The 24,366-nt window shown below is 42.8% G+C and overlaps 1 protein-coding gene across 2 annotated transcripts in view; it reads right to left on the bottom strand.

Moving 5' to 3' along the window:
* Positions 1 to 15,509, bottom strand: part of LOC135523951 (liprin-alpha-3-like) — a 62,068-nt gene extending 46,559 nt beyond the window's left edge. For both annotated transcript variants that reach the window (XM_064950989.1, XM_064950988.1), the window contains exons 1-11: positions 14,800 to 15,509; positions 9,165 to 9,266; positions 8,488 to 8,652; positions 8,253 to 8,327; positions 8,078 to 8,137; positions 7,778 to 7,903; positions 5,618 to 5,710; positions 3,667 to 3,719; positions 3,131 to 3,224; positions 2,693 to 2,827; positions 2,380 to 2,463 (exon numbers count right to left, since the gene is read on the bottom strand). In XM_064950989.1, coding sequence (XP_064807061.1) covers positions 2,380 to 2,463; positions 2,693 to 2,827; positions 3,131 to 3,224; positions 3,667 to 3,719; positions 5,618 to 5,710; positions 7,778 to 7,903; positions 8,078 to 8,137; positions 8,253 to 8,327; positions 8,488 to 8,652; positions 9,165 to 9,266; positions 14,800 to 15,126 — 1,314 coding nt within the window. In that variant the 5' untranslated portion in view covers positions 15,127 to 15,509. The remainder of the gene's footprint in view (positions 1 to 2,379; positions 2,464 to 2,692; positions 2,828 to 3,130; positions 3,225 to 3,666; positions 3,720 to 5,617; positions 5,711 to 7,777; positions 7,904 to 8,077; positions 8,138 to 8,252; positions 8,328 to 8,487; positions 8,653 to 9,164; positions 9,267 to 14,799) is intronic.
* Between the last annotated feature and the right edge of the window lie 8,857 nt (positions 15,510 to 24,366).

The raw sequence follows: 24,366 nt of genomic DNA, 5'->3' as shown, positions 1-24,366 counted from the left end.
CTCACTGCCATTGGAAGAATCCCGGAACATATTCCAGTCTGTGCTAGCAGAACAGCCACTGGTACTTCCTGCTTTAGTTTTTGCTTGTTGGCAGGAATGAGGAGGATAGAGTTATGGTCAGATTTGCCAAATGGATGGCGAGGAAGAGTTTGTACCCGTGTATAATAAAGGTGGTCTAGTTTTCCCCCCCTCTGGTTGCATGTTTAACATGCTGGTAGAAATGAGGTAAAACGGATTTAAGTTTCCCTGCATTAAAGTCCCTGGCCACTAGGAACACCGCCTCTGGATGAGAATTTTCTTGTTTGCTTTTGGCCTTATAGAGCTCTTTGAGTGTCGTCTTAGTGCCAGTATCAGTTTGTGGTGGTAGATAGACAGCTACAAAAAATACAGATGAAAACTCTCTTGGGATACTCTACCTTAGGCTAGCAAAACCTTGAGACTTCCTTAATATTAGATTTTGTGCACCAGCTGTTATTGACAAATAGACACAGACCGCCACCCCATGTCTTACCGGAGGCAGCTGTTCTGTCTTGCCGATGGACCGAAAACCCCGCCAGCTGTATGTTATCCATGTCGTTGTTCAGCCACGACTCGGTGAAACATAAGATATTACAGTTTTTAATGTCCTGTTGGTTGGATAGCCTTGATCGGAGCTCATCCATTTTGTTATTCAATGATTGCACATTCGCTAATAGGACTGACGGTAGAGGGGGATTACTCACTCGCCATTGGATCCTTACAAGGCCCCCCGACTTGTTGGAAAGGTTGCATCCTATGACGGTGCAACGGTGAATGTCACTGAGCTCTTCAGTATGGGCCATTCTACTGCCAATGTTAGTCTATGGAGATTGCATGGCTGTGTACTCGATTTTATACACCTGTCAGAGATGGGTGTGGCTGAAATAGCCAAATCCACTAATATGAAGGACTTTTGGCTTTAGGAGCACGGATCAGAAAACCAGTCAGTATCTGGTGTGACCACCATTTGCATCATGCAGCTCGACACATCTTCTTCACATAGAGTTGATCAGGCTGTTGATTGTGGCCTGTGGAATGTTGTCCCACTCCTCATCAATGGCTGTGCGAAGTAGCTGGATATTGTCAGGAACTGGAACCCGCTGTCGATCCAGAGCATCCCAAACATGCTCTGTCTGGTAAGTATGCAGGCCATGGCAGAACTGGGACATTTTTAGCTTCCAGGAATTGTGCACAGATCCTTGCGACATGGGGCCGTGAATTATCATGCTGAAACATGAGGCGATGGCGGTGAATGGATGGCACAACAATGGGCCTAAATCTTTTTTATTTTACCTTTATTTAACAAGGCAAGTCAGTTAATTAAGAACAAATTATTATTTACAATGATGGCCTACCCCAGACAAACCCTAACCTGGACGACGCTGGGCCAATTGTGCTCCGCCCTATGGGACTCCCAATCACGGTGGTTGTGATAATACCTGGAATCGAACCAGGGTCTGTAGTAATGCCTCTAGCACTGAGATGCAGTGCCTTAGACTGCCACTTGGGAGCCCCCCTTTCAGCTTATGTCAGTTCATGAAGCATGAGACCAACACTTTACATGTTGCGCTTATATTTTTGTTCTGTGTATATTTGTAAGTACGGTGTCCATTGGAGGTCTGTGTTTGAAAGTAGCTTGGAATCGAAGAAAGCACCAGAACCAAGGCAAAATAAGAACTCTCTTGGTGAAGGCACAGGACTGAAAATGAACGAATTCAACAATCAGGGACTCCCGAGTGGCACAGCGGTCTAAGGCACTGAATCTCAGTGCTAGAGGCGTCACTACAGACACCCTGGTTTGAATCCAAGCTGTATCACAACCAGCTGTGATTGGGAGTCCCATAGGGCAGCGCACAATTGGCTAAGAATTTGTTCTTAACTGACTTGCCTAGTTAAATAATGGTTAAATAAAATAAAAAATGTCTGTCACTAACAATAAGTGGTAATTCTGCAATACACTCGAAAGGGCAAGCTGATACCATCCAACTCATATCTGGATCCCCCTATAGCATGTGTCAAACTCATTTCACGGAGAGTCAAGTGTCTGCGGGTTTTCCTACCTCCCTTGTACATGGTTAATGAATTAAGGTCACTGATTAGTAAGATACCTACCTCAGCTGGTTGTCTAGGTCTTACCTGAAAGGAAAAACTTAAAATCAGCAGACACGAGGCTCTCCATTGAAAGAGTTTGACACCCCTGCCCTACAGGGTCACATCGACTCTATCGATTTGGGTAATGACTCCAAAATCACTTTAAGTAACTGTACTCAGATATATTTAGTGCAACAGGTTTCCTAAACATTTTTGAATAATGACAGCACATTGGGGTTTACAGTGTACAAACAAATAGTCCATTATTACCCTCTGCAACTCCTGATTCTTCTCTTCAAGTTGTCCCTCGATCTGTCGTAGTCGCTCCTCAAAGTTTCCATGGCGCTCCTCTGCCTAAATAGAAAAGATAGAGTCTGTATATGAGATCAAATATAAACTCAGACTAACACACAGACAGATAGTTGGTTTGCCAATAGGAGGACAGCTCAGGTCTTACAGACGGACGGACGGTAGAAAGTGGAAAGAGACAGACAGACACAACCAAGCAGTTTCACAGACAGTCAGAAATATCCACATGAGTAAACAGAGAAAACAGAATGAACTTAGACATCCAGTACAGTACCTTGTTGAGGGCAGCCACTCTCTGGGCGAGCTGGGCCTCAATCTCGGGCAGTGTTTCGGCCCGCTGCAGGGTCTGCTGGAGCTTCTGCTTGGCGTCCTCCAGACGCTCCTGGAACTGCCTGTTCTTCTCCTCACTCTGACAGCACACAGGACGAGAAAGAAGGAAGAAAGCTGATGAAGTCAGGGATATTTCTATACAATCCAGGTCTGAGCCTGAGGGCCGGTTTTCTGGACTCAGATTAAGCCTAGTCTTGGACTAACACACTTTTAATGGAGATACTCCATTGAGAATGACTTCAATCTCGGTACAGGAAATTGGCCGTAAGAATCTGGCCCTAAGTATTAAAAGACAATGCTACTCTGGATATAACCTACTCATTTTTACAGGGTTATTGAACATCTATGTAAGCGACCCTTGTAGTCGTGTGTTAACCATTACCTGTCTGTGCAGTGACTCCTTGCTGGCCAGCTCATTCTCCAGCTTATCTTTGATGTCATGTAGGGAGGTTGCTTCCCTCTGAGCACTAAGGTACCTGCAAACAAGATTGACACATTGTGATGTGATGGTAACAAAGGTGGATAACACCAACGGTGAATGTTGGTCGGGCCGATGACCGACAGCGAGTAATGTCAATGTTAACGCTAACAAAGCTTATTTGGCACAATAGGAGTGTAAACATTTTCTAAACAAAGTTTATGTGCATTTATGCTCCACTACATCCCTGACCATTAGTTATGCACATCCACTCTTCACTGTATGTACAGTAGGCAGACACAAGCCAACTATTGCAGTGTGCTGTAACGATTGAAAATACCCAGGCATTGAGATAAAGACGGAAGGTGTTGTGACACCTTGGTGACAGTTTTTCAGATAATGAGGGGAAATCCTGGTAGTTTGGCACCATTGTACTCGGTGTAAAAAATGGGAAATGAATAATCACACGAGTCAGTATCATTCTGCAAATAGAGGGTTACCTGCGTTCTAATGTAGTGATCCTCTCCTCCATATCCTCCCTCTGGCACAGAGCCTGAACGATGCAGAAATGGAGTAAAGCATGGTTAATCATCCAAATAAACACATTACACATTGTGAATTTCACAAATTGTATAAAATGGTAACCTAAACATTTGACAGAGAAATGTGCACATTTACAGTGGGGCAAAAAAGTATTTAGTCAGCCACCAATTGTGCAAGTTCTCCTACTTAATAAGATGAGAGAGGCCTGTAATTGTCATCATAGGTACACTTCAACTGTGACAGACAAAATGAGAGAAAAAAATCCAGAAAATCACATTGTATGATTTTTTATGAATTTATTTGCAAATTATGGTGGAAAATAAGTATTTGGTCAATAACAAAAGTTTATCTCAATACTTTGTTATATACCCTTTGTTGACAATGACAGAGGTCAAATGTTTTCTGTAAGTCTTCACAAGATTTTCACACACTGTTGCTGGTATTTTGGCCCATTCCTCCATGCAGATCTCCTCTAGAGGAGTGTTGTTTTGGGGCTGTTGCTGGGCAACACAGACTTTCAACTCCCTTCAAAGATTTTATATGGACTTTAGATCTGGAGACTGGCTAGGCCACTCCAGGACCTTGAAATGCTTCTTACAAAGCCACTCCTTTGTTGCCCGGGCGGTGTGTTTGGGATCATTGTCATGCTGAAAGATCCAGCCACGTTTCATCTTCAATGCCCTTGCTGATGGAAGGAGGTTTTCACTCAAAATCTCACAATACATGGCCCCATTCATTCTTTCCTTTACACGGATCAGTTATCCTGGTCTCTTTGCAGAAAAACAGCCGCAAAGCATGATGTTTCCACCCCCATGCATCACAGTAGGTATGGTGTTCTTTGGATGCAACTCAGCATTCTTTGTCCTCCAAACACGACGAGTTGAGTTTTTACCAAAAAGTTATATTTTGGTTTCATCTGACCATATGACATTCTCCCAATCTTCTTCTGGGTCATCCAAATGCTCTCTAGCACACTTTAGACGGGCCTAGACATGTACTGGCTTAAGCAGGGGGACACGACTGGCACTGCAGGATTTGAGTCCCTCGCGGCGTAGTGTGTTACTGATGGTAGGCTTTGTTACTTTCGTCCCAGCTCTCTGCAGGTCATTCACTATGTCCCCCCGTGTGGTTCTGGGATTTTTGCTCACCGTTCTTGTGATCATTTTGACCCCACGGGGTGAGATCTTGCGTGGAGCCCCAGATCGAGGGAGATTATCAGTGGTCTTGTACAGTGGGGCAAAAAGTATTTAGTCAGCCACCAATTGTGCGAGTTCTCCCACTTAAAAAGATGAGAGAGGCCTCTAATTTTCATCATAGGTACACTTCAACTATGAGAAAAAAAATCCAGAAAATCACATTGTAGGATTTTTTATGAATTTATTAAATTATGGTGGAAAATAAGTATTTGGTCACCTACAAACAAGCAAGATTTCTCTCTCACAGACCTGTAACTTCTCCACTCGTTACCTGTATTAATGGCACCTGTTTGAACTTGTTATCAGTATAAAAGACACCTGTCCACAACCTCCAACAGTCACAATCCAAACTCCACTATGGCCAAGACCAAAGAGCTGTCAAAGGACACCAGAAGCAAAATTGTAGACCTGCACCAGGCTGGGAAGACTGAATCTGCAATAGGTAAGCAGCTTGGTTTGAAGAAATCAACTGTGGGAGAAATTATTAGGAAATGGAATAGAAAGTACTATATGTAGATATTATAATTGACCTATATAATTTTGAAATAGCGGCCCTTTTTCTGTCACACAAATTGATTTTGACAAACATATAGGTAAAAAAAATTGCTTCAGCCCTCCGTTGAATTTCGTAATACCGATGTGGCCCTCGAGCGAAAAAGGTTTCCCACCCCTGCCCAAAGGCCTTGGCCAGGAACAGATTGGCCTGACTGACCTCCTTCACGTCCCTCTGGAGCTTCTGATTGGCCTCCTCCGACTTTGTCACCTCCCTCCTGGCGGCTGCAAGCTGTTCCTCTATTTCCCCAACCTGAAATGACATGAGGAAGAGCAATAAGATGATAAGGGACAATAAAGGACTATAACAGGATAGAGGGCCTTTATGTGTGAAGCTGTGAAGCACTGGTTTGGGTAGATGCAGGTTTATGGCAATTATATAGAAAAGAGTGTCATGTTCAATGATCAGGCTGTGTGGGTTTTGTCAAACAGATGAAATGTTATGACTGTCCACAAGAGGGAAGAAGGGAACTGGTTTTAAGAATCTTCATACACCCCCCCAACCTAATATTTTTCTTTATATTTCTTCTCTTTTCTCTCTCTTTCACTCTTGTTCTCTTTCACACTCTCAGACAATAGTGTTGGGAATGGTTCATAACAGTATAGGTTGCATTAAGCCCATATTATTAGCAACCTTAGATTTGTTTCGGGACTATACCTTGTGGAAGGATGAAATAGTATGAATACATTCATCAAAATAAAGTTTTTAATGAAAATATGTAAATTATTATTTGAATATGTTGGTAACCCGTTGTATAAAAGTGATAATGCCCTCGAAGGGCATTATATATCATCCAAACACCTTGGGCATTATCACTTAAATAAACTACACTGTAAAACTTTTAATGTAAATGTACAGTAACATTCTGGCAGCAATTGGCCAGTAAGTCACTTTAATTTATTTTACAGTACAGCTACTGTTGTCCATTTTACGTTACCACAAATATGACTGTAATCTAATTTACAGTACCGATTACAATTACAGAATATTACTGTAATTACCCAGTGACATATCAACCAGTGGTCCAGTATTTCAGAAACGGCCGGCCTTCTGGGCTTTTCACGTACGACAGTGTCTAGGGTTTACCGAGAATGGTGTGACAAACGCAAAACATCCAGTCAGTGGCAGTCCTGTGGGTGAAAACAGCTCATTGATGAGAGGAGGTCGAAGGAGAATGGCAAGAATTGTGCAAGCTAACAGGTTTTCCACAAATGGCACAGTACAACCGTGGTGTGTAGAACAGCATCTCGGAACGCACAACTCGTCGGTCCTTTACACAGATGGGCTATTATAGCAGACCACACCGGGTTCCACTCCTATCAGCTAAAAACAGAAAGAAGTGGCTCCAGTGGGCACGCCATCACCAACACTGGACAATTGAGGAGTGGAAAAACATTGCCAGGTCTGACGAATCCAGGTTCCTGTTTTGTCATGCTGATGGCAGAGTCAGGATTTGGGGTAAGCAGCTTGAGTCCATGGCCCCATCCGGGTCTGGTGTCAACAGTACAGGCTAGTAGCGGTAATAGTGTGGGGAATGTTCTCCTGAAACATGTTAGGTCCCTTAATACCAATTCAGCAACGTTTCCATGCACCAAATCATTTAGGCTGTTCTGGAGGCAAAGGGGTGTCCGACTCAGTACCAGATGGGTTTACTTTCCAACACACTAACTGATATTTGGTGTTTTATATCACTTGCACTCTGATCTGTTCCCTACATACATTTAATTGTTAGGGAACCACTACCACATATTAGCTATATTTGTACAGCATTCGCACTAACAGGTGCAACAAATATAACCTCTTACAAGACACCCCTCAGAATATATTAATGAGACACTAGTGTTCAAATGGTTTTTGTCGCTCAAAAAATAAAGTATGGTACTGTGTTCTGAATTACAGAAAATTACTAGCAGTGATATTCAGGACAAGGTTTGTAGAAATCCTTAAAATACAGTATATTGCTGTTTTCTGTTGGGGTACAGCACTCTCACGGATACAACAAACATAGCCTCTTACAAGGCACGTCTTAAAATACATTAATGAGCCAGAGACTCTTTCACCGTCCACAACATTCTTCCCACAATGCACCATAATTCATTCTGTAAAACACATTTAAGGTATTTTACTGTGCATTCTACAGTGTTTTACAGTTGAAATGACAGGAAAGTCTTAGAGCGCTGTAAAACACATTTACAGTATTTTACTGTGCATTTAAAAAATGTTTACTGTTGAAATGACAGAAACATCTTACAGTGTAGGCAGTGCATACATGTACCAAAACATGTAGGGTAGGCTACATTCTCTCCTTCTCTAACCCACCTGTCGACACATCAGGGCCAGTCTCTCTTTCAGCTGGCAGAGCTCAGCTCTTAGGCGCTCTATCTCCGTTTCTCTCTGTCTGTCCATCTCCCCGTCCAATCCAGAAGACGGTCCATTGGGTAGGCGCTGATGTCACGGGCAACGATGGTTTTCGAGAAAGGAGAGGGACGGGAAATGAGATCAATTAGACCCATGTTGAATATCAAAGAGACACATCATAATACCCATATACTATGTACTGTTATTAACCTTTGGACGCTAACAAACGTAAATGCTGGAACCAAGGTGCATAACTCTTACATCTTTCCCCCCGTCCAGACCTTTTTGACGTCTTTTAATTTGGTCTCTTAAAGAGATTACCTGCAAGAGAGGTAAATGACAGAAAAATAGTGAATGCATTTGTGTCTTTCTTATTGTCAAGAAATTGAGATATAACATGCTCCAATAAAACATCTGTATCCCGTATGGCTTTTACCTCTTGTGCTGTTGCTTGTAGTTGATCCTCCAAAAGAGTCACTCTCTCAAGGGCCACCCGGAGTCGCTCTCGAACCTTAGGGCCAAAAATGAGAAATGAATGAGAAACGCTGAGAAATGTGTCTGACTGGATCCCTTCATCGAAACAATAAAGCGACTGTTGAGAGAAAGCTACAGTAGCTGCTTATGAGTGGGATGGAGACCCAAAATGGGAGCCTGGTGACCTGGTCGCCCACCTTCTCATCCAAAGCCTTGTGGTGTTCAAACAGGGACTTGAGGGCCTTGAGGACCTCCACTTCGCTGGAGACCCCTGCTGGGGACTGGGCCTGTCTCTTCACCACCGTCATCCTCAGACTGCGCTCGTGGCGGGACACAAGACACTCCAGGTGCTCTAGTAACAACTATATATGGGAAGGGAGAGGGAAAGATGGAAAGAGACAGAAAGGGTGGAGAGTAGGAGAAAGAGACAGCCAGAAAGAGGCATATAAAGAGATTGAGGTAGAGGGAGAGAGAGGCAGAAGAGTTAGACGCACAGAAGGAGATGGAGAGAGGCAAAGGAAAGGAGAGACAGGCAGAGTAGGAGGTGGAGAGGAAGGAAAAAGGAGGACAGAAGGTAAGAGAGGCACAGGAGGGGAGAGAGGGGGAGAGAGAGAGAGAGACAAGATGGCAGAACGACAGAGTTTATAGGGAGTAGACCGGAGTGGAAGAGCATAAGATAGCAGAAAGAGAAGGGGGAGAAACATGGAGAAAAAGGAGAGGGCAGAGGGACGGTAGGAGAAAATGTGAAAGTGTGTACTAGGGAGGAGAAGAGGGAGTAATAGAATGAATCAATACCACAACTACAATGGGTGAGAAAGAACAAACACAACTGCTGGGAAAGTGCTAAGGTTAAAATGGCTGATAAACATCTTACACGTGTGTTGTTTCTCTCTGCCTTGAGCTCAGAAATCTCCTCTTCCCTCTCCAGTAGCTGCTCCCGGCAAACATTCAGCTCCTTAGTCAGCACAGCAAACTCCTGCAGAACCCCCAAGCAACATAACATAACATTCGTGAACAATATGGACGACTTGTAACATGCTCACATATACTCAATCAATGTAGACGCAATATTACAGGAAATATACTCTAATCAGCTAGGTTTGCAACCAACTCTGAAAACACACACGCATGTACAGTACACACATACACATCCTTATGATCCGTACCCTTCCAAAAAAAGTGAAAATTATCCCTATTATTTGGAAGAAAAAGGAAACCCCCAAATGAAGCTTGGTTTTGGCAGCATCATCTTTATAATGTTTGTTTTGGAGGCACAAGTTTAGAACCTTCGTTGTTTCACTTGACTACCTTCAGACTGGAGGACTACAATGACAATGTATATGCTGCAATGTAAGCCATAACCATTTCTGTCGTCAACATGGCCTAAGACACACAGAAACATACAGCATGAAATGCAATGGGACAGCAATGGGAGTCAGAGATAAGAGAAGGAGAGTATACAGATGATGACACAGTAGGACTGTTGGCACTCTGCTTTCTGGGGTTGGTCCTTGTTTGGTTAAGTGTCACAATTTCACTTGGAATCTCTGGTCATTTATTTTTATTCCATCTCTCTCTCATTCCCACTATCTGTATGATCAAGGAGAGACTTTGGGCTCCATTCAGTAGAACTCTTATTTAAAGAGTAGCATACAAACATACCCTTTATCACACGGTCCAATTAGTAGTTGTGTGCTACATACTGTACAGTTCATGTATGCTTTGTTTATTGTACAGAGTGATTGTTGTGTACTTGTATGCACACTTACTAATTCTAATCTAAAATCACAGAATGGTACGGGGGTACCGTTCAAAAATCTTGTTTTCAGAATAAGCTGTGTGTGTGCAGTTGAGGCCCCGTAAATCAAGCATACATTTATTAAACTAAATAATAATAAAAACAAAACATAAACTGTGGCTGTCTGTAGGATCAGTAGTGTATGTAGTGTGTGGATGAGTAGAGAGGTTGTATGGTGAAAACAGACCAAAAAAACAAAGGTGGTGGAAGCCAGCCTGCCAGTGACGGAAGACAGTGTGTTGGCTGATGTGGCCACCCTTTATAGCCCACCTGCGCCACATCAGCTGACGATCCTCCCAGCTCTGCCCACTGCCCTCCTGCAACAAGCAAACTACCACACAGGAGATCCCAGCAGACATAGATGCGATAAGGAATTATACAACAAGCAAAGTGATGATGCTGTTTGTATGTGGCTGCTATGAAAGTGAACTGTGTGTGCGGCACAGGAGGTTGGTGGCACCTTAATTGGGGAGAACGGGCTCATGGTAATGGCTGGAGCGGAATTTGTGGAATGGTATCAAATGGTATCCAGATGTTTGATGCCATTCCATTTACTCCATTCCAGCCATTATTATGAACCATCCTCCCCTCAGCAGCCTCCACTGGTGTTCGGGTGATCAGAGGTGTAGTGAATCCACCAATTCTGTTGAAAAACATTTCTTAAAAGGAAGCTAACTGAATGAAATGGGAATAAGCCTACCTAAACTCTCATTTGCAACTGTCTGGACTAATGATTACACCTTAGATCAGCTAGATCAGGTATGCCCAACATTCTTTGACATGAGATCTACTTTTTCATTTGCCAGCCTGATGAGATCTACCAGTCTCTAAATCTAAACCAACCAACAAAATGTATGAAACACAACACACCACTGAGTATGGAACTGCTGCTATGATACCTATTTGATACCCAAATATAATGTGGACCGATAACATGTTTTCCACAAATAAGTGCAACTCATTTAATTTCCTACCTTAGTGTGACTTTTGGCATAGGGTGGAGGCAAGTCGTTTTTCATAGTCTGGGCTGCAGCAGCTTGTTGCAGACCTCATGCAGGCCACAAGGTGGTCATCAGTCATAACAGATCTGTACTTCATGTGAGAAAAAGCTGACTCACAGAGGTAGGTTGATCCTAAAAGGGCTGATAAGTTGAGAGCACATCTTCTTATGCTGGGATACTTCTCCTCTAGCAGTAGCTCCCAGAACTCTTCCTTCAGCTCAGTGGTTACCCTGGATTTCAGCCGAATGTCATTTTGAAGGGTGAGAATTTCCGTTTCTGCTATAGTTGTGTCCAACTGCAAAAGTGATCCCATTTTGGAGGCCATAACTGCCACATTTATGTCTGTGCCAAACGGAAAGCACATATAAGTGGCAATAGGCTCAAGTGATGCAAAGTCAGTGAAATGACTGTCAAACTCAGATAAGATGCTCTGGACTTGCTCCACGTAAGGTGCACTGTCAAGCTGTGCTGTATCCTTGCCCTGACGTTCAAGTTCTGAATGAATCTTGTTGACAGAAGTGCAGGTCCTTACGTTGCAGCTTTCTTGTGAGCAGTTGTAGTTTGCATTTAAAAGTGTTCACAGAGTTGATCATTTCAATGACATGTTTGCCTTTCCCTTGTAGCTCTACATTCAGTTCATGTAAGTTAGGTCAGTGAGAAAAGATAAATCAAGGAGCCACTGTGTGTCCTCTAGGTGTACATATTCTGCATGTTTCGAGACCTTGAGAAACTCCTTGATTTCAGGCAACAACTCACTGAAAAATGTTCCTTGGCTCAGCCACAACACATCCATGTGCAGCAGCAGGTCTGTGTGCTCCGCTTCAGTCTCGTCTAAGTGAGCACGAAATAGTCTCCCTGTAGGCTTCTTGCTCAAATAGAACACACAATCTTCATCGCAACATCCATCACCTCTTCCATGTTTAACATCTTCCCACACAAAGCTTGCTGCTGAATTACGCAGTGATAACTAAACTCAGCCCAAAAAATAAATGTCCTCTCACTGTCAACTGCGTTTATTTTCATATTTGTATGAACATAACAAGATTCAACAACTGAGACATAAACAAGTTCCACAGACATGTGAATAACAGAAATGGAATAATGTGTCCCTGAACAAAGGGGGGGAGGGGTCAAAATCAAAAGTAACAGTCAGTATCTGGTGTGGCCACAAGCTGCATTAAGTACTGCAGTGCATCTCCTCCTCATGGACTGCACCAGATTTGCCCGTTCTTGCTGTGAGATGTTACCCCACTCTTCCACCAAGGCACCTGCAAGTTCCCGGACATTTCTGGGGGGAATGACCCTAGACCTCACCCTCCGATCCAACAGGCCCCAGATGTGCTCAATGGGATTGAGATCCTGGCTCTTCGCTGGCCATGGCAGAACACTGACATTCCTGTCTAGCAGGAAATCACGTACAGAATGAGCAGTATGGCTGGTGACATTGTCATGCTGGAGGGTCATGTCAGGATGTGCCTGCAGGAAGGGTACCACATGAGGGAGGAGGATGTCTTCCCTGTAACGCTCAGCGTTGAGATTTCCTGCAATGACAACAGGCTCAGTCCGATGATGCTGTGACACACCTCCCCTGTAACGGTTTTCTATATGTGAAGGAGAGTCGGAACAAAATGTGGCGTGGCTATTGCGATTCATGTTTAATGAAACAAAGTAAACATGAATCAAATACAAAAACAATAAATGTAACGCGAAAACTGAATACAGCCTATACTGGTGCAAAGTAACACAGAACAGGAACAAGGACAATCACCCACGAAACACTCAAAGATTATGGCTGCCTAAATATGGTTTCCAATCAGAGACAACGATAAACACCTGCCTCTGATTGAGAACCACTTCAGACAGCCATATACTAACCTAGAAAACCCCACTAAGCTACAATCCCAATACCTGTGAAAAAACCCCAAGACAAAACACACCACATACAAAAACCCATGTCACACCCTGGCCTGACTAAATAGATAAAGAAAACACAAAATACTAAGACCAGGGCGTGACATCCCCAGACCATGACAGACCCTCCACCTCCAAATCGATCCCGCTCCAGAGTACAGGCCTCGGTGTAACGCTCATTCCTTCGACGATAAACACGAATCCGACCATCACCCCTGGTGAGACAAAACCGTGACTCATCAGTGAAGAGCACTTTTTGCCAGTCCTGTCTGGTCCAGCGACGGTGGGTTTGTGCCCATAGGCGACGTTGTTGCCGGTGATGTCTGGAGAGGACCTGCCTTACAACAGGCCTACAAGCCCTCAGTCCAGCTTCTCTCAGCCTATTGCGGACAGTCTGAGCACTGATGGAGGGATTGAGCGTTCCTGGTGTAACTCGGGCAGTTGTTGTTGCCATCCTGTACCTGTCGCGCAGGTGTGATGTTCGGATGTACCGATCCGGTGCAGGTGTTGTTACACGTGGTCTGCCACTGTGAGGAAGATTAGCTGTCTGTCCTGTCTCCCTGTAGTGCTGTCTTAGACGTTTCACAGTACGGACATTGCAGTTTATTGCCCTGGCCACATATGCAGTCCTCATGCCTCCTTGCAGCATTCCTAAGGCACGTTCACACAGATGAGCAGGGACCCTGGGCGTTTTTCTTTTGGTGTTTTTCAGTCAGTAGAAAGGCCTCTTTAGTGTCCTAAGTTTTCATAACTGTGACCTTAATTGCCTACCATTTGTAAGCTCTTAGTGTCTTAACGACCGTTCCACAGGTGCATGTTCATTAAATGTTTATGGTTCATTGAACAAGCATGGGAAACAGTGTTTAACCCCTTCACAATTAAGATCTGTGATGTTATTTGGATTTTTACAAATTATCTTTGAAAGACAGGGCCCTGAAAAAGGAAGGTTCTTTTTTTGCTTAGTTTAAGATAATAAGATGCTATGGTTTCCGCCTTCCCTTTGGTCACAGGCCTGTGAAAATTGACTGCTGAGCTTCCAGTAGATATTTTAGTTCTTGTACCTTATCTTCTTCGAAATTCAGTCATTGCTGGAAAATCTCTTTCCTGGGTTTTGTGTGTGGTTTTGAAATGTCGTTCTATGTTACCTTTCTTTGGGATAGCGATGCTGTTATGGCAGATGAGGCACACACATTTTGAGTTTGACATGACGAAAAAATTATCCCATTCCTTGTGGAAATTATACGTTTTCTGTATCCTTCCCTTCACTCATTATTGCTTCTGTCGACCACACAACTTAAGAACAATTTAAGAGCGAATCTCAGTCTACAAAGTTAGTATATATACCCACTGAAGTGCTAAAAACAAACAAATGTTTCCCTCAATCTGAGATGAAAAATTGCTAAAAGAAAATGCAGACAGTAAGGGAGCAAAAAGACAAAAAGAGGCAGGAGTGGAATTAATTGATGTCCCACTCTACAGTTGATAGTTTTTCTCTATATGGGGGAGCACACTGATCTGCCACTGCAGGGATTTATTGTGAGCCAGCTTTGCTCTGCAACTGGCGCATACACAGACGAACACGCGCATGCATGAACACACGCGCACACACATGCAGTCGCACACACGCACACCTGCACCACACACACACACACACACGCACGCACAAACACACACTCAGACATGCGAATCACACCCACATACGCACTCACACGAAAATAGATTGACTGTACCGCCACTCATACATACTGTACCCCCCCGCGCAAGCACGGGCACACACACACACACACACACTACTGTACCTTTGGCAGGGCGATGGACAATTGTCTCGAGAGGGAGTCCTTCTCATGGCCTAGCTCTCTGAGGCGTAGCTGGGCCATCCCAAGGCTGTCCTGGGTCTCCCTCAGGCTCTCCAGCAGCCTCTCCCTCTCGGTCAGCATGTTGACCATCAGGGACTCCAGGTTCCCTGTGCTGCCTCCTTCATCACCCCCACCCCTTGATTCTCCTCGGCCACCATAGTCCCCTTCCCCTATGGCACCACCAGGGCCCCCAGCGCCAACCCCAGGAGAGGAGAGGCCTCCACCGCGCCCGTCCTCCGAAATGGTGGGCATCACTTCGCACATCATCATGAGACAGGAGAGTGTGTGGCGGGTTCTGAGAGAAAACGTCTATGTTGGGAGTTTGTGTTTACCCAAAAGCCCTGTGCAGGTGGGTCAAAGTGTGTGTACGTGTGATTCGTTGACAGAATGTCTGTTACTTGAACGAGATCTTCTGTTTGAGTCTGTTCATCTCTGACTGAAATGACAGTGTGTATAAACAATAGCTTTCAATCATGTTTGACGCTTCCATTTCACTCCTTCTGGTGCCATCTATTGCATTACTACTTCTCTCCAAAACAACACTAACAAATAGGCTTAGTGCACTTTTCTCTCTCGCTGTTTTTTTCTTTCTGTGCAACAACCTGGGTTTTGTTTACAAGAGGGATCTATGTCAGGGTTCCCCAACTGGAGGCCTGAGGGGCCGGGACAAATTTGGCCCTCTGGTGATATTATTTGCCCCCCCCCCAAGTTTTCCGAGCAAAGAAAATATGTATTTATTTATTTTTGGACATAAAAGACTGTGAAAACACCAGCTACAAGTGATTTTAATTTTGAAAATCTGTTCCAAAGTATTCTCACACATAATAGAGAGATATATGTGATCATATACAAATGCAAGAAAGATTTGAAATGATTATGTTTTAGTCAAATGTTATATCTGTATGGGCTTCTTGCGGTCAGTTCCGGACCCCTGACCATCCACTCAAGAAAACATCAGCCCGCGGTTAAATCTAGTTGATAATCCCTGATCTATGTGCTCTTGAATGACCTAAGGAGAAAGTATCTTTGTGAAACTGGGCTGTGGTGGGAGTCTAGCATTGGCTGAGGAAAAGGGAGGGGAGGAATGGATAGTGGAAGCCCCACCTTCCGACTGGATCCACAGGTTGGGTCTTCACAACACCCGGAACGATAGCTGAAAGAAATAAAGATAGACAAAGCGTCACACTAGGCCCACTTCAGTTAATGCATTGTATACAACATAGGAAAAGACAAGTTAGGCCAGCACAACTACTGTAAGACAATTCCACAACATAAACCTGTACTGTAACTTGATGTACTGCAAGTGTAGTAACCTCAAGCATCTCTCAAATATGGATAGCTAATGATACGAAATATGTAATGAAATACAGGTGTGGGACCTGGGTCGTGTTCAGCAGGGCACGTGTTTGTTTTGTTTTCCAGTGTTAAACATTTGCAATCTGTGTTCTTATTGGTAGTACCCTCCCCATTTCTACATGTTTTCTCCCTACTGAACATGACCCAGATATTGGCCACATCTCGTGTGTTATACATATTAGTGTATTCTCTGTGATTTAACAAACAAAGCGTGTGCACGCTCTTTTTCTTGCAGCCCAGCACTAACACACCTGATTCAGCTAATCAAGTTTGGAAAAAATGGCTGATTATTTGATTCAATCCTGGTCCTGGTGAGACACAGAGTGTGCAGGCTTTTGAGACCACACAGACCTATGTAATCTAATCTAAATGCTGAAGACCCTCACCTCTCCAGATTGGGGAGCAGACCGGCACATAGTGGCTCTGTAGTCTTTTCGAGAGAGATTACTAGTGGTACAGTAACAACAAAGGGCTGCCTGGGAAGACTACAACTCCCAGCCTGTGTCCCAATACTTTACAAACCCTTCCTTCCCTTATATTTATCTAATGATCACAGATCAATAAGGTGACTGGATGAAAAAGCTTGTTTCCCACACCCCTCCACTTTACATTTGTGAACAGATATGATAGGCCTAAAATAGAGACGTAGGAAAGATCCGTTTTTTCTTCAAGCCTGGTCCCGGGCACCGACAGGCTGTGCAGGCATTTGTTCCTGCCCCTTGTTAACACATACTTGATTTAAGAAATCGGGGTCTGGAAACTGGTGTGTTAGTGCTGTAATAGATGAAAAGCCTGCACACCATGTGAGTCCCCAGTAAGGAATACCACTGTTCTAGGTGTTACATTTTATTACATGATGTGGTGGCTGTAGATAGGGCAAGTCAGGCCATCAGAACCATGAGTCAGTCAGGGTAACCACTATAGCATTCCCTCCATGACCTGCCAGGAAGAGGATGTCTGGCAAACTGTAACCCACCCAGCACCTACTGCACCTGGGTTACTCCTGCTGCTCTACCAGCATCGTCCATCTCATCCAGAAGAGCTAAGGAGGACCACCGAGGCTGTCTCTCATGCCATCCTTCTACTGGTACGGGCAGTGGTCTCCAACCCTGGTCCTGAAGAGCTACTAGGTGTGCAGGCTTTTGTTCCAGCCCAGCACTGACACACCTGATTCAGCTCTGAGGTAGTGGTACTTAGTGATTGCCAGTGCACTGCCTGTACAGGGGGCTAGAGATATTTACAGAAACACATTCAAAAGCAATTCAGAACACTGCCATATGATCAAAGCACAAACAGACTGGACAACCAGGCAATGTGACTCTTTAGTCCCTGCACTTCAGGACAAGTGCTAGATGTGGCCCAAGCCTTTCCACAAAATATAATACCAAGAGTAATGTAGTAGTGTTTTCATTATCTTTGTGGGATAGGCTATTCAAACATGTTAATGACAATACAAACAGTTGACACGGGGATACAAAGGCGACAAACCTCTCAAGACAAGCAAAGTTCCAAATTATAGACAAATTATTATATAGACTCAAAGATGATTGGGCTTGTGATACCAATTACACAATGACTAATATGCAATGTCAACTAATACTGCATCATTGAACAGCTACAAAATTATCTCTGTATACTATTTATCATCATACTTGCCATCACCCTCGTCATCTCTGTCAACACCCCATAGCTGTCACATTCCTAGCATGGTTGTGGTTGTTCTTTCCAGCCCAGAGTAGTAGGCTCATGGTTGCTCTCTATATGGCCAATTAGGAGCAGGCATCACTCTTGTACAGTGTTAGGTTACTAAAATAGCAGCTATCCACGAATGGGGGTCTAATAAGGAAAATATGAAATGTTTGAGAGAGAGAGATTGATGAGGAAGGAAGGAACAAGGCAGCCTACACAGCGCTGTTCACCCGACATTGGGGCGGGGAGGGGAGTGTGGCCAAGCCTTTCGCTATTACCGACATTGGAAGAAAGTGGGGCATGATCTGTTCACCATAAATGCTGTCTTATATAGGCTACTCAGCATTTACGCACACATTAAATGATTTATTTGACATGTGTACACATTAATGATGACTGAGACGGCAGCGGTTTGTCCTGTTCGCCTATTTCCATCCATCTCATATCATGAAACGCATCATTGAAATCAATAACTGATTGTCGGCAGCTGGGCAGAGTGAGACAGAATCAAAGGAACGAAAGCCAATCAAACATGCCTTTAATCGCATCTCCAACAGTGTTTCAGTGCTGAAAACGAGGCGTTTGGAGATGGAAGCTGTAGTCTACTTCCATGTTTTAATGTATGGAAAGAAAAATATAATTTGATAGAACACACACACAGCCCCACACAACTACAGACATTCCTGAATGTTCATAAAGACATCCACAGTTTGCAGGAAGATATCTCGGATGGTTAACTCTCATCATGCCATAGGATATAGGCTACTCATTTTATGGAGAACAGCACGTCAGAGATACCCTGAACGGGATCCAAAATAGATGTCACGCATTTTTGGATACAATTTACTCCAGAGACAAACGAGATAAAAGCATTAAAAGATGGTTATTCTTGGAAATCGTTGCTTACGGTAGTTTATATGCTAGTGTATTAGTTTATTATAGGCGTATAATAACTTGGCAATGCATAGGCTACATATACCGTTATTTGTAGGCTACGCTCTCTCTCTCTCTCTCTCTCTCTCTCTCTCTAAATAAATCGAGGTGTGTGTTGCTAATGCACCTGTAGGTTAAGTACAGTACAGGTGTCACGTTTATTTTATTGCATCGTTTATTGTATTTATTTACCTCCCTCCTATATTCTCCCTCCCTTCCTGACAGAACAATAAACATCGTCTACACACAAACCCACACATTTTCCCAGATTCTTCTCGTTTCATGCCATAAGAAAATGGGTTGCGAGGGGCGGTGGAAGTTACATCCTTACCACAGTCATCGCGCGATGCTCATACTGTCCAAATCTGACGTTAAATGTTTTTCGGACACATCTCCGCGGATTATGCCTCCGTGCCTGTGCTGCATTCAAATCCCCAGATATATAGTTCCCCCTGTCTCTCTCCTTTGCACATGTAAACGGCATAAGGGAGCGGGGAGCGACGCTACACCACTTTACCATAGCCTCCCCCTCTGTCGGATTCAAAGGTAATGGGTCTTAAAGAAACATCCTCTCAGCATTCTCCACATCTCTCTGTGATTTCCGCGTGCGCGCACACACACAAATCCCACACACTGAGGCCAAACAAACACCTGATTTAATTACAAGTCCCCCTGACTGCGGCGCGCGATTCCCCCTGACTGCATGTCATGTACTGTTAAAATTGTGTTGATAAATGTTATAACTTTAATTAGATTATTTTATTGTGCATATATATATACACACACACACACACACACACACACACACACACACACACACACACACACACACACACACACACACACACACACACACACACACACACACATACATACATACATACATACATACATACATACATACATACATACATACATACATACATACATACATACATTTCACTAACTATACCTGATTTATAATGCGATTTACTTTCCTCATGAGAATGGAGAAAGACTATACCATGTAGACATACTGACAAGCTGAAAAAAAAAATATATATATATATATATATATATATATATATATATATATATATATATATATTTCACCTTTATTTAACCATTTAACCAGGTAGGCTAGTATAGAACAAGTGTGTGCAAATGAGGTAAGATAGGTGGGGTGAGGCAATAAATAGGCCATTGTGGCGAAATTATTACAGTATGGCAAATTAAACACTGGGGTGATAGATGTGCAGAAGATGAGTGTGCAAGTAGCGGTACTGGGGTGCAAAGGAGCAAAATAAATAATAAATAAATGAATAAAAAAACTTAATGAGGAGGCTTCTAATGTTAACATGCATGAAACCAAGGCTTTTACGGTTACAGAAGTCAACAAATGAGAGCGCCTGGGGAGTGGAGCTAGGCACTGCAGGGCCTGGATTAATCTCCACATCACCAGAGGAAGAGAGGGGGAGTAGGATAAGGGTACGGCTAAAGGCAAAAAGAACTGGTCATCTAGTACGTTCAGAACAGAGAGTAAATGGAGCAGATTTCTGGGCACGGTAGAATAGATTCAAGGCATAATATACAGACAAAGGTATGGTAGGATGTGGGTACAGTGGGGGTAAACCTGTGTATAGAGTGACGATGAAAGAGATATTGTTTCTAGGAATATCATTTAAACCAGGTGATGTCACCGCATGTGTGGTAGTGTTAACTAAGGCGTATTGAGCAGGGCTAGAGGCTCTACAGTGAAATAAGGCAATAATTACTAACCAAAACAGCAATGGACAAGGCATGTTGACGTTAGGGAGAAGCATGCGTAGCCGAGTGATCATAGGAGTCCAGTGAGTGGCTTCAGGCAGCTAGCGGGCCCGGGCTAGCAAGCTAGCAGACGGGCCATTGAGGGACGTCGCTACAGAAGAAAGTCTGTTGTGACCCCCTCGTGCTGTTACGTCGGCAGACAGATCAGCAGGGCTCCGTGTGGTAAACCAGGCCAATTGGCAAAATAGGTATAGTGGCCAAAGAATTTGTCTGATAGGCCTCTTAAGCTAACAGTCCGATGTGCTCTAGACAGCTAGCGTAATGTAAGGGAATGTGTGTACAATGTGCTTTGTACATTAAGTTAACCATCTCCCGTAAAGAGATCAGAGACTCGGTGACTTTTACATCTTTACTGAACACAATTAACAATTAACACAATTAACAATTGAAGCAATTAACACAGCAGACAAAAACAAGGTTTGACCTCTCCTCAAAAATGGCTTCACTCCTGCTCCTCAAAAGAGGCAAAGACAGTTATTTTCTTGTTGTCTTCTACATCATCCTGAAATATATTGGAGAGGGGGGGGGTTAAGTCTTTAAACATTGGTTGAAGACGATACCAGTCATCATATGACACCTCCAGCCTGTAGTGTGTTTTGTTTTTGCTTCCCTTTTTGATCTTTCAACCTCTTCTTCAGACCTTATTGAATGAATGATATACATTCAATATGAAAATATATTCATATTGAATGAATGATATACATACAATATGAAAATATATTCATATTCGGTCAGTCTGGCTCCAGTGAAACAAATGATTTTAAGGATGCGAATGAAAAGTTGTTATGATGTTCAAGACTTACTGCATGGGAAAGTTCTGCAGGAGAACTAGGTACCACCATCACCTAATTTGCTGCATGATTTCCTTTGAAAAAGAAAATCACACAATCGGATGGGTATCCAAAAACACATTGTATTGTATCCACTAGTGATGAGAATTTCATAATTTATGCATACCACTGTACTTCCATTGCAATGTACAGAGCGTACTGTAAGTTAATAAATAGTAGGTTGTTAAGTTTGATAGTTATGACGACAACAATAATGATAATAGTAAATCATAATAATAATAATACCCCCCCACCAGGAATATATTTCAGGATGTAGAAGACATCCCCTCCCCCAAGAAGTCACAGCATGTCACATATTAGCATCCGGCTCTGCAGGAGTTTGATGTATGAATTGTGTGTGTAGCGTAAAAACTGTAAGAAATTGGTCCCCAAAAGTGTCAAGAATAATAAACAATAAAAAGTACGAGCAATAATGACAGTGTGCTCTGCCTGCTGCAAGCACAGAAATAATAATAATAACTTTTATCAATAACGAGTGTGCTCTGCATGCTGCAAGCACATAAATAATAACTTTTATCAATAACGACAGTGTGCTCTGCATGCTGCAAACACATAAATAATAATAACTTTTATCAATAACGATAGTGTGCTCTGCATGCTGCAAGCACAGAAATAATAATGACTTATCAATAACGATAGTGTGCTCTGCCTGCTGCAAGCACAGAAATAATAATAATTTTTATCAATAAGAACAGTGTGCTCTGCATGCTGCAAGCACAGAAATAATAATAACTTTTATCAATAACGAAAGTGTGCTCTGCCTGCTGCAAGCACAGAAATAAGAAAAACTTTTATCAATAACGATAGTGTGCTCTGCATGCTGCAAGCACAGAAATAATAATGACTTATCAATAACGATAGTGTGCTCTGCCTGCTGCAAGCACAGAAATAATAATATTTTTTATCAATAACAACAGTGTGCTCTGCATGCTGCAAGCACAGAAATAATAATAACTTTTATCAATAACGATAGTGTGCTCTGCCTGCTGCAAGCACAGAAATAATAATATTTTTTATCAATAACAACAGTGTGCTCTGCATGCTGCAAGCACAGAAATAATAATAACTTTTATCAATAACGATAGTGTGCTCTGCATGCTGCAAGCACAGAAATAATAAAAACTTTTCATATGTTATAACAGAGAAGAGGACAATATAATATACTGAATAGCATCTTACCATCAAAACAAACACTCCACAGTTGTTTGAGAAACCTTGCCTTTCGAGGCCCTATGGTGTGTACAAGGTACAATCGTCAATAAAGGAATGGCAATCAAATGGTACAGTTCAGTGGAATAATCCACACCAAAAGTCCTCAAAGGTCCAGGGGACAAGATCCCAGCAATGTTTCTGTGAACACAGTGTATGTGAAAGTAAAGACAAAGTACCATTCAACAGCTTTTTATACTCCAGTGTGCAAAACAGTTTTGAACACAGTTGGAACTGAATTAGCCCAAGTATTTTTCACAACATGTATGGGTGTTGCTGGATCAGAAAATGTATTTTCGACTGCAAACACACCATCTCACATCAATGTAGTCACATGCCAAGAACCGTTCCACGGACACTGTTCCAAAGCAATGTGTTTGTTTTCTTCGTAGATGTGTTTTGAAGTTTTTATTTTTTTACCTTCAGTTTGCAGTGTGGACAAGTTACAATGACTTTTCTTGACTTACCAGTGCCTTGCGAAAGTATTCGGCCCACTTGAACTTTGCAACCTTTTGCCACATTTCAGGATTCAAACACAAAGATATAAAACTGTATTTTTTGTGACCTGAATCCAATCGAGAATCTGTGGAAAGAACTGAAAACTGCTGTTCACAAATGCTCTCCATCCAACCTCACTGAGCTTGAGCTGTTTTGCAAGGAGGAATGGGAAAAAATGTCAGTCTCTCGATGTGCATTACTGATAGAGACATACCCCAAGCGACTTACAGCTGTAATCGCAGCAAAAGGTGGCGCTACAAAGTATTAACTTAAGGGGGCTGAATAATTTTGCACGCACAATTTTTCAGTTTTTGATTTCTTAAAAAAGTTTGAAATATCCAATAAATGTCGTTCCACTTCATGTGTCCCACTTGTTGTTGATTCTTCACAAAAAAATACAGTTTTATATCTTTATGTTTGTAGCCTGAAATGTGGCAAAAGTTCGCAAAGTTCAAGGGGGCCGAATACTTTCGGGAAGGCACTGTATATTGGGACGAGGTGATTTAATTATTGTATATACTATGTGTAGGCTGTGTAGACTCACTATGTGTAACTAAGGGAATGGCATCAGCAATACACATTTAGAGCCAAACACATCAAGGCATACTTCGAAAAAACACAGAAAATCAACTATCATCATTGATTACATAACTCTACATGTAAACATAGGCTTACTGCTCAAGTAGGCAAATTTGTCCAAATAAGATTCCCTCATTGTGAGCAATTAGATAACTCACGTGTGAATGGGTGCTAATTAACTCTATGCTAACATTGGTGCGGTAGTTGGTCATATAAAAATGTAACACTGCACTGCACTGGTATAACATGAATATTACAAAGTACATTATAAATAATGACAGTCTCACTTACTTCCATGGTTTATATTTCTACCCATGTAGAATAGGTTTGATTAAGATTCGCGTTCTTTGACGTTGATACCTTAGACGTTTACCTCAACTTGGGTGACCTTGAAGGAGAAGGGATGGGTTCGTGTTAAGTGCGCCTGACTCCGCCCACATTGAGCCCGGCCCCGGCTTTCGACTTTGCCCACATTGTGCCCGGCCCCGAACTGCACACTGAGGTCAGGAGGTAATTCAAGGTAATATATACACATATGAGCAGAATTATTAAAGTGACTTATGCATAGATAACAGTGGCGTGCCGTGGG

This window comes from Oncorhynchus masou, chromosome 31 (genome assembly GCF_036934945.1).
Source record: "Oncorhynchus masou masou isolate Uvic2021 chromosome 31, UVic_Omas_1.1, whole genome shotgun sequence".
In the NCBI taxonomy this organism is placed as follows: Eukaryota; Metazoa; Chordata; class Actinopteri; order Salmoniformes; family Salmonidae; genus Oncorhynchus; species Oncorhynchus masou.
Note: the sequence above shows the minus strand (reverse complement) of the source record. Positions and strands in the feature narration are given on the sequence as shown.